The sequence below is a fragment of the Beta vulgaris genome, chromosome 6 (genome assembly GCF_026745355.1).
Source record: "Beta vulgaris subsp. vulgaris cultivar EL10 chromosome 6, EL10.2, whole genome shotgun sequence".
NCBI lineage: Eukaryota > Viridiplantae > Streptophyta > Magnoliopsida > Caryophyllales > Amaranthaceae > Beta > Beta vulgaris.
The window spans coordinates 6072376-6089051 of NC_079207.1; the positions used below are offsets into that span (position 1 = coordinate 6072376).

Sequence of the window (16676 nt, forward strand, 5' to 3'; positions counted from 1 at the left end):
TTGACCATGATTATAATATTTTCTAATAATAACATAATCAGCTAATAGTAATATGAGTCATAAAATAATATAAAATAATACAAATATAATATACTATAATCACAGTGGTACTTTAATTTAAATTATGAATCATTGACTATTTGGACCTTATTGAAACTTATTGGAACTTAGGCACCCGATTGAAACTTATTGGACCTTATTGCCTTGATTGGACCTGATTGAAACTTTTCTGAACTGAACTGAACTGATTGGACCTTAAACTTAATTTATTAAGGTGAAAAGAACGGACCCTTAATTGAAAGCTCTCCTTTCACCCTTGTGACAAGGACTCAATTCTTTCCCCTTATAAAATAAAATCCCTCAAATTCCCCCACTTACAAGAAATATCCATCTTACCTAAGGAAAAAATTGTTCTACATTTTTTGTATAAAAAGTTAAACAATTGTGTCACACTATTGTAGAATATCTTTTATACTTGAAAAATCACTAGAAATGGAGTTCCCCGTTAAAAAAAAACTTGAACTTCTAGCACAAAAAAAAAAAAAAAAAAAAAAAAAGGGAGAAGAAGCAAAGTAGTATCTCATCAGAAGCTAAATTGGGCCAGACCAGATGAGCGTAGCAGTTACAAGATTTTATATAAAAAAAATGTGCAACTAGGTCTTGTGGGAACATATAAAAGAACCCAACATCCTTTATGAATTACGACCAAATAAGTTGCTGTCATACCATGTTAGTATTGAATTGACATATTTGCCCAAGTACCAAAAAAAATTAAACATGTTTTTTTCCCTTTATTAGAAAATTGTATTCTTTCTCATTATTAAAAATGATTTTTCAATGAAATTTATATTAATATATTATATAGTTTTTGACAATGGAAATACTAAATGTTATAACGTTTGATGTTTTAAGATAGCCTTCGGACTAGGTCAAATCCTAGTTATTCTTTCCCTATCAAAAAAATATATATATGGTATCTTTTTACTAAGTTATTTGAAAGTTATAATCCTTATCAGTTACCACTTCTCCAACTCAATAATCAATATTTTTATTCAATGTCCCCTTAAATTTAGATTTGGGTAAGCTACTATGGTGATGTTATAGGGAAAAATTAGCAGAAAAAGGTAAAAATAATACTATCTCATATTATATATAATATTAATAACCCAAAGCATTGTCGTGAGCTAATACTAGTTATCTATAATGTTCATCATATCATATAATAATTATATAAGTTTACAAAAGCTGCATACAAAATCAATAAGTTCAAATCCTTACAAGTTTAATGCTAAATTCAAATAATATGATATGAAATATTAAGATTAGTTATAATTTGTCATGTAAGTGACATTCATGATTGAGATATTACATACACAATCATAATTAAGGTGACAAATTAAATTTCGCAAAATTCACAAGTCACTAAAAAAAAGAAATTGTATTATGTTCAAATTTAGTTTTGTTAAAATAAATCCAATTTGGCCATTTGGGTCATATTTAAATGATGAGTTGCGTTTCTCTTTGGCTCAGATTGAATCATTTTTCAATCATTTTCATTCTTATTTGATTTTTAGGATAAATCTATTTGTAGTACTAGTCGTGTTAATATTTGAATTGAGTGAATTTTGGTTTGGGTTGAAATCGAATTATTCAACTTAGGTTGTAATTCGGGTTGGATCGAATAATTAGCTACTACAAATGACAAATCAATTTTGTTAGATCTAGTATGAAATCATGTCCTTGCTAGTTTTGATTAGTTAAGACTTGAGATTGAAGTTGTACGAGTACAATTTAACCTCCTCACATAATAAGGTAATTGATGTTAGTTTATTGATTTTTGTTGCAATTGTAATGTCCCATTGTTTAGCCCAACTCTTTGACTTCTAGAATGACATAATCCATTGTGGTCTATCCAAGTGGCTTTTCAACGGAAGCTATTGACATTTAGTACAAGCTAAGCCTAACTTACTTTTTGGAAATTCACTGATAATAAACTCTTTTTTTGACTGAATTGATACCTCCTTGAGTCCTTGTCATACTATCTAGGCACATTGAACATTCATTCTCGTTACCAAATTTATAATCAACTATCAAACATGCCGTTAGTTTAAGGAAATTACAACCAGCCAAAAAAGGTATAAATTGCGAATTTCCTTGCATACTTTGTTGTAACAGATCAACTAAACAACATAAAGCTACAATATAAATGAGGCGAAAAATCAACAGTTAGGAAAAAGACTTAGGATAATAGTATATGTCAAATTGTAAACAGTGTTCCTACAATAACACTTGTATGAATATATTGCCTATATTGCGAGCCTCGTTCATGGCAACTAGAGGTAACCTGGGACCAGGTTAACCTGAGCTTTCCTGACTTACTCCATATCACTTAATCCGATTAACAAAAAGATCTTTCGTCCAAACAATATAGATGATCACCTATGGTTTCGCCTCAATGCTATTGTGCTACGAGTAGATCTATGGAAATATATCTACGGATCCACTAATCTATTGCACACTGATAGAGTATAAAGCCTGTTCCTTGAGCTTCAACTATCAGTTTAAACTTTTGATTGAGTTGGTCCTTTGACACATATCATATATACTGGAGGAATCAGCCACGATTATAGTGGCTTGCGTGCAACTTCGCCTCAATGCTATTGTGCTACAAGTAGATCTATGGAAATATATCTACGGATCCACCAATCTCTTGCACACTGGTAGAGTATAAAGCCTATTCCTTGAGCTTCAACTATCAGTTTAAACTTTTGATTGAGTTGGCCCTTTGACACATATCATATATACTGAAGGAATCAACCACGATTATAGTGGCTTGGGTGCAACTTCGGGAGTTGTTCTTTGACAATGAGAGTACTAGATATGGGTAACTAGTCCCAGTCTACACATGAACATGGGCCTTTTTTTTCACTTAGTGAGTGAGAAGTGGGAAATTGGAGAAGTATATAGGTTTAGGCTAAGCTTGGTTAGGCAGAAAACATCTTCCAAAACAAATGTAAATTTGTAATTGTAAAATCAAAGAGGAAAGGAAATGTTTTCCATCATTTGACAAAGCAAACAAAGATAATTGGGAAAATCACATTTTTAGAAGAACATTTTTCTTCTAACAAAACACTCACATAAAACATAATTCTGCTGCACTATGAAGTCTTTGATCATAGACTCATAGTTGTAACTTGTATTAAGGCATAATATTGAGTCTAGACACAAGGTGGAGCACCAGACACAACATATATGTATTTCAAAAAAGTATGCTAAACTCTCTTGACTCCAACAAAGTCACACACATTATGTTTTGCAGTATATTTTCATTACTGACTAGTGAGACATCACTCTCTCAACAGGCAAGAAACATGGACTGAAGAAATGTTTTCTTGTGAATTGTAACAGGAATGATAAGCAGGGCAGAGAGACTGGGCATGTCAAGCACAGATGAAGCTTACTCCTCCGGCTGTATCGATGACTCGACCGTGAACTAGAAGACAGCAAGAGAAACCTCAATAAGCACCTGTGGCTCATCTGCAAGGATATTAATCATGTCTGCATTAAATAGATATAAGCTCAAACTCTACAATGTTTGGCAAAAGAACATCTTCTAGGGAGTATACATGACATTCTGATTTCTGAAGGTTGACATTAGAGTTTTATATATGGGCCATCAGTAAAAAAGGCACCAATATTAGTAGTACAAATTGATACAAACATGCTCTAAAGTAAGGTTCAAGAGGCCAGTTTCAAGCAGTGTTACCCTAAACTAAGAAAAATTCTACATCTTAACAAGTTAAGGGTGCGTTCTCTTCACTTTATATGCGATTCGCCCAACTGTTAGGTAATTAGCTCAACTCGGGTGCTAAGTTCTAGCCACTACCCTTTAGATCATAGTGTCAACATTAGTGGATTTCTAAGACTATTGTACGAACCACATTATTTAAAATTTCCAAGAAATTGATCATATTCTCAAAAAATACTGCAGAGAAAAGACTGAACAAGAATCACTAACATAGCACCTCAACCTACAGTGAAGTAAATGGCAGCACATGGCCTTCAGTACATTTAGGGTAAGAAAACAGAGGCAGATGTCAGATGATGGTCCTTACATGCATATATATTAATCTTTTAAGGCTAAGAGAAAGATGACAAATATATGGTGCAGTTTTGCACCTCTCTAATTCAATTATTTCCATAAGCAGCAGCAGACATAGATTATCTAACCCTATTTATGATAGACGGAACACGGAAAAAACTTTATCTACCCAGTGGGTCAACAACCTACCACTAATAGAAATGAATAAATAGTGGAATCCAACTTATCAGTTCTAATAGTTTTTTAATACTCTATTTCTAGTGGGTTAACTACCCATCAGGTAGATATAGCATTGCCCATGGGAACACACTCATGAAGGATTAATAAATTTATTTCAAGGAAAAATGCTAATGTAAGAATAAAGTGTAACACTATAACTCCATTGAAGCAAATCAAAGATATTCATTTCTCCAAGAAAACCTACAATATATGATTATCATAAAATATAAAACCTTGTACTAATTGAATATAATCAACACATTACACACCTCTTTAGATATAGAAGAAGTTATTAAAGCCCCAAATTGAAGCTACTTCTCCTTGCACTCCCACCTGCATATTCCATGATCACAAGCAACAACACTATGACAAAAGAAGTGTAAAACACACTTGCAAATTTACAAATGAAAAGAAGAACAAAACAAAAAAAAAAAGCCAAAATTGTGAAAGATTTTGAGTGAATAAGAAGCACAAAATGAGGAAAATTTCAGCCACAAACTGAAATTTTTTACCCAATCTATCAATCTCCTTTTCTCTCAAACTTTGCAAATCATACAATACCAAAACAAGGAGATTTCAAAAAGAAAAAAAAAAATATATATGTTTTGTGTCTCCTACCTTGAAACTCTACTTACTAGTTACTACTCAGTTGATCATCATTAATCAAGCTGACTCTTGAGAGTCATCCTTAGAATTGGATGGTTGATGATCTTGTTGATGATGCAAAGAAGTTAACCCACTTCCAATTTGACCACCTCTAGACTGATGATGATGACCCATTTGTTGGTAAATCTGGGATAAAGCTTGAGGGGTCAACACACCAACATGAACATCTTGAGATAATCCAAGCTCTAAACCAGGCATTGACTGATTAAGTTGTTGATGTTGTTGATGTTGTTGATGTTGATGTTGTTGATGTTGTTGTTGTTGTTGTTGTTGATGATGATGATGAGAATGATTTCCTCCTAGAATTTGTCCATAATTCATGTGAGCAAGATTAGCACCTCCTAAGTCAAACCCAGGATACCCAATTTTTTGCAAATAATTAGTACCCTCATTAACACCACCAACATAAGTAGTTGTTGTTCCTGTTGTTGAATTACTAGTTGTTGTTGTTGTTGTTGCTGTTGTTGAAAACCCAGAAATATGATGAGGTGGGGGTGGTGCCCAAATCCCCAAATTAGTCCCAGCACCACCCATACCTACTAAAGCAGCCCAATTAGTAGAAGGTCTACTTGAACCACCCAAATCAGACCCAATTGAGGTTCCCTGTTGTGCAACAGATGCTCCTGTTGTAGCCAAAGCCGAGGCCGGTATCGTGCCGCTTCCAGTGGCAGCTATGATGGATGGCTCAGCCTGTTGCAGCAACCACTGAATGGTTTCACCATCAGATTTATGACCCAATTCTCTTGTCAATTGAAATATTCTTGCTGCACAAAGTGCAGGCATCCTGATCCTCCTTCCTCTGCCTTCTACCTTAGTATGCCTGTCTTTGTTTGAACTTCTCTTTGGTCCTAATTGTACCTGCTTCTTCTGCTGCTGTTGCTGTTGCTGTTGCTGTTGTTGATGCTGATCATCTTCTTCTTGTTGTTGTTGTTGCTGATGTTGCTGAATTTGCTTGTCTGCTATTTCAATCTGAAAGTCTTTGATTTCTGCAGGTTTTATGCTGTTGTTTGAAAGATGGTTGTTGTTGTTGTTGTTGTTATGAGTATGGGAATTATCAACCATATTAATTGGGATTAATGTTGTTGATGATGCTGTAATAGTTGGATGTGGGAGACTCAAGAAATGGTGGGGTTGTAATAGTGTTGCTGGTGGTACCTCCTCCTGTAATGGTGGCTGCTTTCTGCCCTTGGGATCCATGAAAAAACTGTCCCACCTTTCCCTCAAATCTATATATATTTATCAATAAACTATACTAGTATAAAAACAGAAAGAATATTTAAAGCTTTATACTAAAATAAACTACTCACAATATTTTATGACTGAAATATAAAGAAAAGATAGTAGTATTAGTATAGTATTAATACATCAGTAGTAAGGATCTTTATTTGGTGCATTTTGACAAAAGAAGAACTCAGATTGAAAAAAGTCTAAAACTTTGACAAGAAATTTCACTATTTTTTTGACAAAAGAGTCAGATTCAAATGGAAGAGATCAGAGAAGATGAGAGAAAAAATGTAAAATCCCTAGGAGTTGTTGTTAAAAGAGTAAAGATAGTGGCTGTTACTTCCTGTTTCTGAGTTCAGGAAAAAGTTTCACCTCAATCTTTTTTGTCTGGTCTTTTACTCTTTATTACCTGATTGCTGCACCTTTTTGACTTTTGACTGCCTTTCATTTGACAGTTTTTTTCTTTTTTACGCTCAATGAAATTGTTTTCTGTTTCTTTAATACAATACTAACCCTAATTTCTGGACTAATCTTCAAAGAGGATGACACATTTATCTTTGAGAAAGCTTTACCAAGTAAGTGTTGGCCCAGTGGTGATGGGGGACTGGCTTTGGTAGGACGAACTCGTGTTCGAATCCCCACAACACCCTTGGAAGAGGAATGGAACCTAACCACCCCGAACTTGGCCTCGATCCGGATGTAGCCCGAAGGGTGAACCGGGTGCAAACACCAAAAAAAAAAAAAAAAATCTTTGAGAAAGCTTTGGTGTCTTATTTTTGGACTCCAAAAAGTTAACTAATAGTAATTCAATCTGACTTGTGTGGACCAGGTTCACGTTAACATTAGTGTGCACCAGGCAAAACAACATATTATTACTGATAATTCACTATATTATGCGAAAACCCACTATATTATGCAAAAATCCACTATATCATTCCGACCCACACTATATCATGCAGAAACTTACTATATTATTCAGATTTCAGACACACTCACTATATCATACAAAAACTCACTATATCATTTAGACACATCATGCAGAAACTCCCTATATCATTCAAACACTAAACTAAGGGTTTGATCCTGAGACCTCATGTACATATACTAAAGTTTTAACCACTAGCGCGTCGACGAGTGTGGTTAGAACCGGACTCGGTTGTAGCTTGGGCTTGTTCTAATTTAATATAATTGTTCCATGTTAGGTTCCTTTCAAAAAAAAAAAAAAGTTTTAACTACTAGCCTAAGGGGAATCTTTATAGTAAACCTGGGTGTACCATGCTCATGGTACACCCAAGGCTATTTTCGCCAAATGAGCAAAATGGGAAATGAGCAAATGAGCAAAATGAGCAAATGATCAAATGAGCAAATGAGTAAAATGAGTAGATGAGTAAGTATTTCTACTCATTTAAGAAAATGAGCAAAACTTGAATGAGCACAAATACTCATTTAAGAAAAGGAGCAAACTTGAATGAGCACAAATACTCATTTAAGAAAATGAGCAAACTTGTATAAGCACAAATTATGTAAATGAACACTGTTGCACACCACCACCACCATGAATAAGCTACTTTCTCTCTCCTCAACAACTAGTATTCTAATAACATGCAAATCAAATTATCAATATAGGAAGAAAAGAGAGAAAATTACAATCTCATATTCATCAAATCCTATAACTTGCAACTTGTGAAACAATTTCGAATCATTTGGAAACACCTAAAATTTCATAATACACACAAAACTCCATTATCAATCTCTTGACAAAAACGAAAATTACAACAATCAACTTAAAGACAAATTCATTTGAGTTAATTCTGAACTCTTTTGACAGCGAATCAAGCAATTCATTCCCATTTTGTTCAACTCTTTTGCTCTCAAATTTTCTCCATTGGTTGATTGCAAAAGTGCATATCACTGAAACCACAAAATCACATAATCACCATTAAAACACAATTAACTTAACCTAATCTAGAGAGAGAATGACAAAAAAGGATGAATACCTCCGGCAGCCATGAAAGACAGATCTGGAAACCTCTCCGGCGAGCGTATCAGCCTTTTTATTGATCTTTCGCGAACTTTAGATCTGGAAATTGAAGTTTTGATTTCGAAATTTCAGATCTGGAAGTTTTGATTTCGTGATTCCGACGAGAAAGAAGAGCGAGAAAGAAACCGCCATCGTTTTCGCCGGAAGAAGACGACTCCTTATCAACGGAAATGAACAACAACAAAGCTGGAAAAAATGGCAGCGAAGCACACGGAAGAGGAGGAGGTTGAGGAGAGAGGGTACTTGAAATTACCAGCGTGTCCTTAGAGTTCCAATTAATTACGAAAATAACTGGGTGTACCATGAGCATGGTACACCCGGGTGTACCATGAGTGGACTCCTAGCCTAAGTTGTATTTAGTGCTATTATCATAAAGTATTATATTAATAAATGAACTTTTCTTATCCGGGGCATAGTCCGGGCCCAATAACTAGTTTTAATATAAAAGTAAACCTAGTCACTAAATAGATTAAATTAGTCACCGAAAGAAATTAACCTAGTTGTTATTGGGCTAATTCTCTTTTTAATATTAGGCTTACCATTGCCTAATTTTAATTTAAAAGTAGGCAATCTCTTACAAGACAAACTCAAGTTTCAGGTTTAATTAGTTCAGATCATATAACACAAAATCTAAAAATAAGTTTCAATAAGGATCAATCAGGTCTAATGAGTTCAGTTCAGATAAGTTTAGGTTTTTTCAGGTGAAGAGAATGTACCTTAATTAACACGAAATCACTAGTAAAGTTGCTACCAAAATAATTATGTTGCAACCAATACCAAATTAAAGTGACACTTATTTGGTACCAAAGTGTACTTTGATACCAATTTGACTGTGCTTTGGTACTAGTTTATGTATTACTTTGATATCTACAACTTATTAAATTTACCAAAATACCCTTGTTAGAGTCTAAAATGGACTTAACAGTGAGACACTTATCTAAACTCCTTATCATCTTTACTATATTGATCAGTCTCACATGCATTTTTAAATAGTTTTTGATTAGATAAAAGACGTTTAAGGCAATTTCGTAATTGATTATCACAAGAAAAATATGATTGAGAGACCATTTAAGCTGTACTCTCGAGGTTAATGATGCTTTTCTTAAACATCAATCAATATAACGTGAATAAACATATCATCTTTTGACGTTTATCTAACAAAATCTTATCGTCAGAAGCTAAATATAAATTAATTAACTAATATTTTGAATATATTCCCAAATCAACCAAATGTGAATCAGAATTAGTATTTTGAAAAAATTGATCACTAGTGTCACACTCACTCCCCAAGTCCCACCTCTCTTTTTACTTTGCATGCTAAAGTGTAACAAAGGGTTATGTTATCATGTATGATTATAGATGCCATCTCTTACAAGTGACTCAAATTTACATGCAAGTGAATTCTTGATGTTGAGACACATCAACATACACATGGCATTCAACAAATGGGATTTCATATGTTTGCTTGTAGACCACTCAAAGATCGACATACATGATCACATATATTCATTCACTTGCCTGATACTTTAGCATTTGTTAATATTCTTTGCATAATTACATGAGATGTAAAGTAGTAGTAATAACTTCTTATTATAGTGTATTAGTGTGTATATATATATATATATATATATATATTGTATCTACAAACAAGATAAAAAGGGTGATGGACCTAATAAGCAAAAAGTGGGGTTTAGCACTAAACAGTTGCAAGTTACAGATCAGCATAGAATAGATCTTATAATTAGTTTAATGTATGTCCTCAGGTGCATGGTTAATATACTATCTTTGTGAATTGTGGGTCCATCATATATATTACAAAGATGATTTGGGGTTGAAGAGTGTGGAGAATTCTATATGAAGATTCATCTCTAACATAGTACTACAACCAAATGAATTTTAACCAAAGCTAAACTTCAACATTTTATAAAGTTCTACCTCCTATATCATGTGGGACAATTACAATTCTGATTAATGTGGTGCAATAGTTGGAAAAAGAACTCGATGTCAATGCTCACTAGGGTTTTGATAGGTAACTAGTATTTACATCCGGACATTGCTTTGGATTCGGATTAGTACTGTTTTCGAACTTGATATGTATTTTTTTCCATTTTTATTATATATATTAAGGAAAACTCAATATTTAAAGGTACACATATAATAATGTGGACATTGAAAGTATGATTTAAAAGTTGGTTGAGATAGTAATTATGTCATGTATCATAGCAAGAGGTTATAGGTTCAAAGCTGGTTGCAAGGTATTTTTAATGTACTTTTGTTAATTGACATGACTTATGTACATATTAGATAATTCTAGTGGAGCAACAGAGGTGCCACGTAGCGTGTATACATTGTCACGCATGCTTTTTGATATATTTGTATAGATAGATGTGAACTTTGGTGTCTCATTTTCACCAATCTTAATTAAGTTCAACTAGCAAAGAAGAGAACTATTTAATAATCTCAGTGTTATCAATCTTTATTTTGTTCGAAGAAGAGAATAATTGTCTAAGTAGTGTTGTGTATAGTATTCGGTTGAATTCAATGTCAATTGTAGATGTTATGTGACTCTGATCAGATAATCAATTGATTTTTATCCTACAAAAACAAACTAGCAAATCTAAGACTCACATTTAATCAATGCATGACTTTAGCCACTAATATCGCTAATTTCTTACCTGTAAAATCATAAAAATAATTAATATTATGAAAATATATGTTGAGATGAATTTAACATCTCACATGAAATATATATTATATATATATATATATATATATATATATATATATATATATATATATATATATATATTATATATATATATATATATTACCTTATGTAAAAATAAAAATAAAATACAGTAAAAAAAACGAGGGTACAAACAACGTTAAAGTAAAACCGTGTCATTCATTTTAAAACAAAGGAAGTAATACATAAACTCGATACTCCCTAGTACTCCTAGATAATAGTATTGGTTGCACAACTGCCGGCCTAGTGACATCATTATTCATCTTCTTTAGGCTATAATGGTAATGGTTGATTATTCCCAAATACGTAGAGTGTGTACAAATGGGAAAGTAGTTGCATAATCAAAGCGTGGACTTCAGCCAACATGAGACATGAAAGCTGTAAGATGGTGGCTTGGTGTTAGAGGATTAGACCAAAGTAAGAATTTATAATTTTTATTCTTCCCTATCACTACTTTACTATACCCGCAATATGTGGGCATAGAGATAGAGATAGCGCCTACGTTGCGGTACCCACAAGTGGATATAAATTAATACAACAAGATAAAAAATACCATGATTGTTTTTCTTGGAACCCGTATTAAGATAAAATTCCTCTCGACTGTCTTCGTACATGACTATTTACTGAGGTTCAACAAATCCCAAATCCCTCTCACCTTAACAATATTGAAATTTTTGCTTCTACTAAAATTTAAACCTTGATTTTTTATATGCAAGATAAGAAGTCATATCATTGAATCCAAATATCGTAGGTAAAAATACCATGATATTGACAATATTGATTAGAATGGAATGCCAAAAGATGCCATCATACTTCTGTACAATTTTGTCAAATAGAAAGAAAGAAAGAAATATCCTCAAAGTTGTGTGAGTGGGCTGATTAACCTTTGACGAAAGTGACAGATTGACAGGCAGTCATCCCTTTGATTGCTCTCTAGACTATGATATTGAATAATATTGATGCCTTAATTGGTGTTACATTTATTTTCAAAACCAATTTCATTTAGGTCTAACAAGTAACAACTAACAAGTTTGCAATTGAATTTGGTCTTTGTTTCATAATAAGAGTATTCAACTATTTGAAAAGTTTTTTCTTACCACCTTCGTTTCTTTTTAATTATTACATTTTGACATTTTATACTATTCACAAATTTCATTTTGACCATCATTTATAATTTATACGTGGATCAAAATATAGTCACGTGCGATTTTGTTAGATTCGTCTTAGCATGTATTTTATTAATATGTATTTATAAATTTTACAAATACAGAACTAAAGATATATGTACTCAAAGTTATGCATTGACATGCGTGAAAAGTACAAGTGTAACTATTAAAAAGAAACGAAGAGAGTAATTAAAAAGAAAAAAAATTAGAAATTCAATATCCCTTTCATTTTATTTAAGTTGATTTCAGATTGCCAATTTTGTGTCTATTTTATTAAGATTTTTTTTTAAAAGTGTGTTTGTTCTTATGGTGCTAAGCTAACCAATTTTCTATTGGGTGGATCACTTAAAATTGTCAACATTTTGAATGATCATTGATTATCTAGTGTGGGAGTACGGTGGGTTGTCAAATTGTTTAGATCCAATATTGTGGCTCATAATTGACATAATGTAAATATCTATGGCATCCATAATTTATGGTCTAACCCTGAAAAATGACACTACACTCATATAAAATGAAGCACAATGCTACGAAAATGATACATAGCACATTATACGATTGAAATCTCATACATTCTCTCTGTTTCTTTTTAATAGTTACATTTTACCTTTTTATGGTTGCCGATTTAAATGTTTAAACATTTATATCTTTGATTTTACATTTGTAAAAATTAGAAAAAGATGATATTCTAAAAGTAAATATTGAGACGAATCAAATAAGATATCACATGACTATATTATTCCTTACCTATTAATCGTAAATAATACTCAAAGAGAAATTAATTATAGGTCTATATAGTATCCTGCGGAAGCCTAAAATCTGAAACTGAAACAGGCTCAATATACTAATTAAACAACATATACCGAAAAGCTTTGGAGGTGTTGCCCCCTAGCCCCACCAAGGCGTCTCACTCTTGAATCCCGACTTGCTGACCGGGCATAGGGACCCCTATTCTTAATTAATCCTAACGCTAGATAATTAATTCAAGATATAGTTCAATGGAGGAAGTAACACCTAACTTGAAAATAACATCAAAGTTATGTAAAATAACGACATTGACACCTTGTAAAAATGACATTAAATGCTTGATAAAGGACATTAAACCTTTAAAAAAAATGACCGCATAAATAGTAAGATGGTATAACATCTTCATCTTATTAAAAATATATATATATATATATATTGACACTTCATAAAAATGACATCAAAGGTTTTAAAAAATAATATCTATGAAAAGTTGAAAACCAAAAAATGCTTAAAAGTAGGACAAATAGAATTTACATGGGAGTAGAATCCTCCAATATGAGTATATGACACTTAGATTTATGTCATCTTTGACTGTTGTGTGTCAATCTGGCCCAATCCCACCACTATAGTGTCCTTAATTAGTGGATTTGTATTGATGAACAAGTTCATGCTCTCGTGGTCTTGAGATACAAATATTTACCACTATTAGATACTTATATATGATATTAAATATAATCAACTTGGATTATTATTATTAGGTCATAGTTTTGAGAGAAAATATTTCTTAGAGGTGATCTTAAGCCAGATCGGACAGGGCCGCGGCAAAAAACAACTCTGCCCATTGGTCGGGCCAGAACACGACAAAAAAAATTTGCCCATTGATCGGGCCATGCCAAAAAATTGACTAAAATATCGTTTTTGGCTTGCCCAAAGCCAATAAAATTCGGGTCGGGCCCGACCCTATTGCGGGCCAAAAAATTCTGTCCAAAATTGGATCGGACCGGGCCAAAATGATCAGCTCTAATATTTTTAAATGTGTTTACCTTTATGACTTTTTCCCTAAATAAAAGTATATAATGAAAGAATTAGTTGAGATTTGAGATATACAAGCTATAATTGGCATCATAAATCAATATTTTTTTAAAAGATTTTCGCTAATTTTTAATCTAGGATAGAAGAAGTAATTATGAGATAAACTATTGTATGGGAAATAAATAAGATTTTCATCAAATGAGGGCTCGTTCGTTATCATTTTTTATTTTCAGTTTTTTGGAAACTAAAAACCAAAAATAAGAAATCAGAAAATGTGATTTTCATTTTTTAGTTGTCAATTTTCAGAATCATCATGTTTTCAATAAATTTAACTAATTTTATATATTATAGGACATACATCATATGACTTTGAAAATCAAAAAACCAAAAAACAGAAAACCGCAATAACACCGAACGACTCCTGAATTAGTAGATTTGGAGCTATAATTGTTGGAGGATTGTGATTTGTTAGTGAAGTTGTCAAGTATTTACTCAATACTCACAGTAGGCATGAATATGATGACTCACAGGCAGAAGGGTTGTCCAAGTATGCATGAAATTAAGTGGTAAGTGATATGTGCATGTGTATCTCCCATCTTTTTTGACTTCTAGGCTTCACAAGTTCACTTATCTGATAACATAACAATAATTAAAACAGAATTCCAGTGTTATGAAAGTTTGGTCATCTATCCTTATTCCTTATATATTCAATTCCCACACAAACAGGCAACTATATACAAGTCATATACCCCCACAAAAATGACAAATCTAACAAAACATATTACTTTCACGAGGTGAGAATGGATCCATTTGTAACATGCATGTTGAGCTGTCTTAATTATTTTTAATGAAAGATGTAAACATATATATATGATGCTCACTTCTAAAGAAAATCTTCAATTCCTTGGTTATATTTTGAATCATTAGTGTTCTTTCCTTGATTTTTTAGGTAATTTGGATAGATAAACTTTTAGGAGTTAACTTGACCTAACTTCAATTAATAGAACCAATAGCTAGAGGTCTAATGCAAGCATGTGCATAAAGGTTTACAGCACAGGGCCACAACATTGAGGTTAAATCCAACTTTAAAAAAAATCTAATATTTTTCTCAATTATAATGAATACGTCTTTATCTCCATCCCCTCCTATTACTAATACCTCTTTTCCAAAACTTTTTAAGTCACGCATCTATCTATAATAGGAGCCTCATTTTGTTATAAGAACAGGCCACAAGTATTAAAAAACAATCTTGCTAATATATAGCCAGGCCAGTATATGAAAATAGAGTCAATTTTTATATTGAGACAAGAAATTGTGCCACTTGGCAGTCTCCCTTGGGAGTATTAGGGAAATTGCGTAGTATAGGGTTTGATCCCGAGACCTCAAGTATATATACTAAAGTTTTAACCACTAGACAAAGTTGTATTTAGTGTTATTATCATAAAGTATTATATTAATAAATGAATTTTTTTTTTACCCGGGCCTAATAACTAGCTAATACACGAAAAAGCTGTGAATCAAAAGTAGTACTAGTCAGTTTATCAGCTGCCAAAAAAGTTGAAAAACAAGTGTTACAATACAAAACCAAACATCCTCCCTCAAGAAAAAAGAAAGTACTTACACAAAGTGCTACTGCTATCATTTAAACTTTGGAAAATAAAGGACAATCTGAGATCTTTTACATATCCTGTGATTTGGCTTTTAACATTTTCATCAAGTGTTTAGGTAGTAGTCCAACTCATAATACTCCTACTGAATGCTGATGATAACAATAACAATAATTATAATGGAAGTTTGTTATTGTGCGTTTTGGACTGCATTACTTCTCACATGTGTTACAGTATTAGTGTTACCCATCATGGAAGCAAAAAGAAAGCTCCTTTTTTCAAAACTAGTTGTTGAAATATCATTCCTACACATCACACAATTCCAAAGAATATCATCTTTCTCTCTTTAGTTGAAATAGTATACAACTTGCTAATCAATGCTAATCATAATATCAAATAGGCTAATTAAAGATAATATTCTCTACCCTCTTTGGCTAAAACTAGTTATTAGGCCATGCCTCAGGTAAGAAAAAAATTCATTTATTAATATAATAATTTATGATAATAACACTAAATACAACTTAGCCTAGTGGTTATAACTTTAATTTATGTGCTTGAGGTCTCAAGATCAAATCCTATACTATGCAATTTCTTAGTTTTTTAGTGTACATGAATTACATGAACTAAAACTTCCTAAAGAGAGCGCCACGTGGCACATTTTCTTGTTTTCGCACGCCTTTTAATATATTTGTATAGATGTTTTTCAAGGGAAAAAATAAGTTTCATTAATTGAAAGTTATCCGATGTAATTATAATAGGAATTAAATAAAATCACATGAAAGTTAACTTATTTAAATAAAATTCTTCTTTTTTGTAACCATGATGATTGATGAGAATGAATCAGATTTGACAAGAAAACAAACTTTCCGTTTATTACGAAATCATGTAGCCTTTTATATTACGATATCATGTAGCCTTTTATGAGCGCGTCTATTTACCATGTATTGGATGAAGGTAATTGTTTATTAGTTTTCATAGTTTAGTTTCTTATAAGAAAAGTAAGAGGATAATATAATATATGTGAATGAGAATGGAAGAAGAGAAAGAGAAAAGTAAGGATAAGAGAGGTAAATATAACGTTTCCTTTACAAAAAACATAAACGTATTACATCCCTGTGACTTTTAC

General features: G+C 32.3%; 1 protein-coding gene across 2 annotated transcripts; it reads right to left on the reverse strand.

Moving 5' to 3' along the window:
- Positions 1-3133: 3133 nt before the first annotated feature.
- Positions 3134-6551, reverse strand: LOC104895236 (transcription factor TCP20). 2 transcript variants are annotated; one of them, XM_010681689.4, is made up of 3 exons: positions 4940-6551; positions 4591-4654; positions 3134-3537 (listed from the first exon to the last, which is right to left on the reverse strand). In XM_010681689.4, exon 1 carries the CDS (start codon positions 6182-6184, stop codon positions 4985-4987), a length of 1200 nt encoding a protein of 399 aa, XP_010679991.2. In that variant the 5' UTR covers positions 6185-6551; the 3' UTR covers positions 3134-3537; positions 4591-4654; positions 4940-4984. The 2 variants fall into 2 exon arrangements, with proteins under 2 accessions (XP_010679991.2, XP_048502066.1); XM_048646109.2 differs by having other exon boundaries at positions 3134-3558.
- Positions 6552-16676: the final 10125 nt, after the last annotated feature.

What these genes read in the sequence shown, in the direction of transcription:
- LOC104895236 (XM_010681689.4), bottom strand. Translation starts at nt 6,184, where the DNA reads ATGGATCCCAAGGGCAGAAAGCAGCCACCATTACAGGAGGAGGTACCA.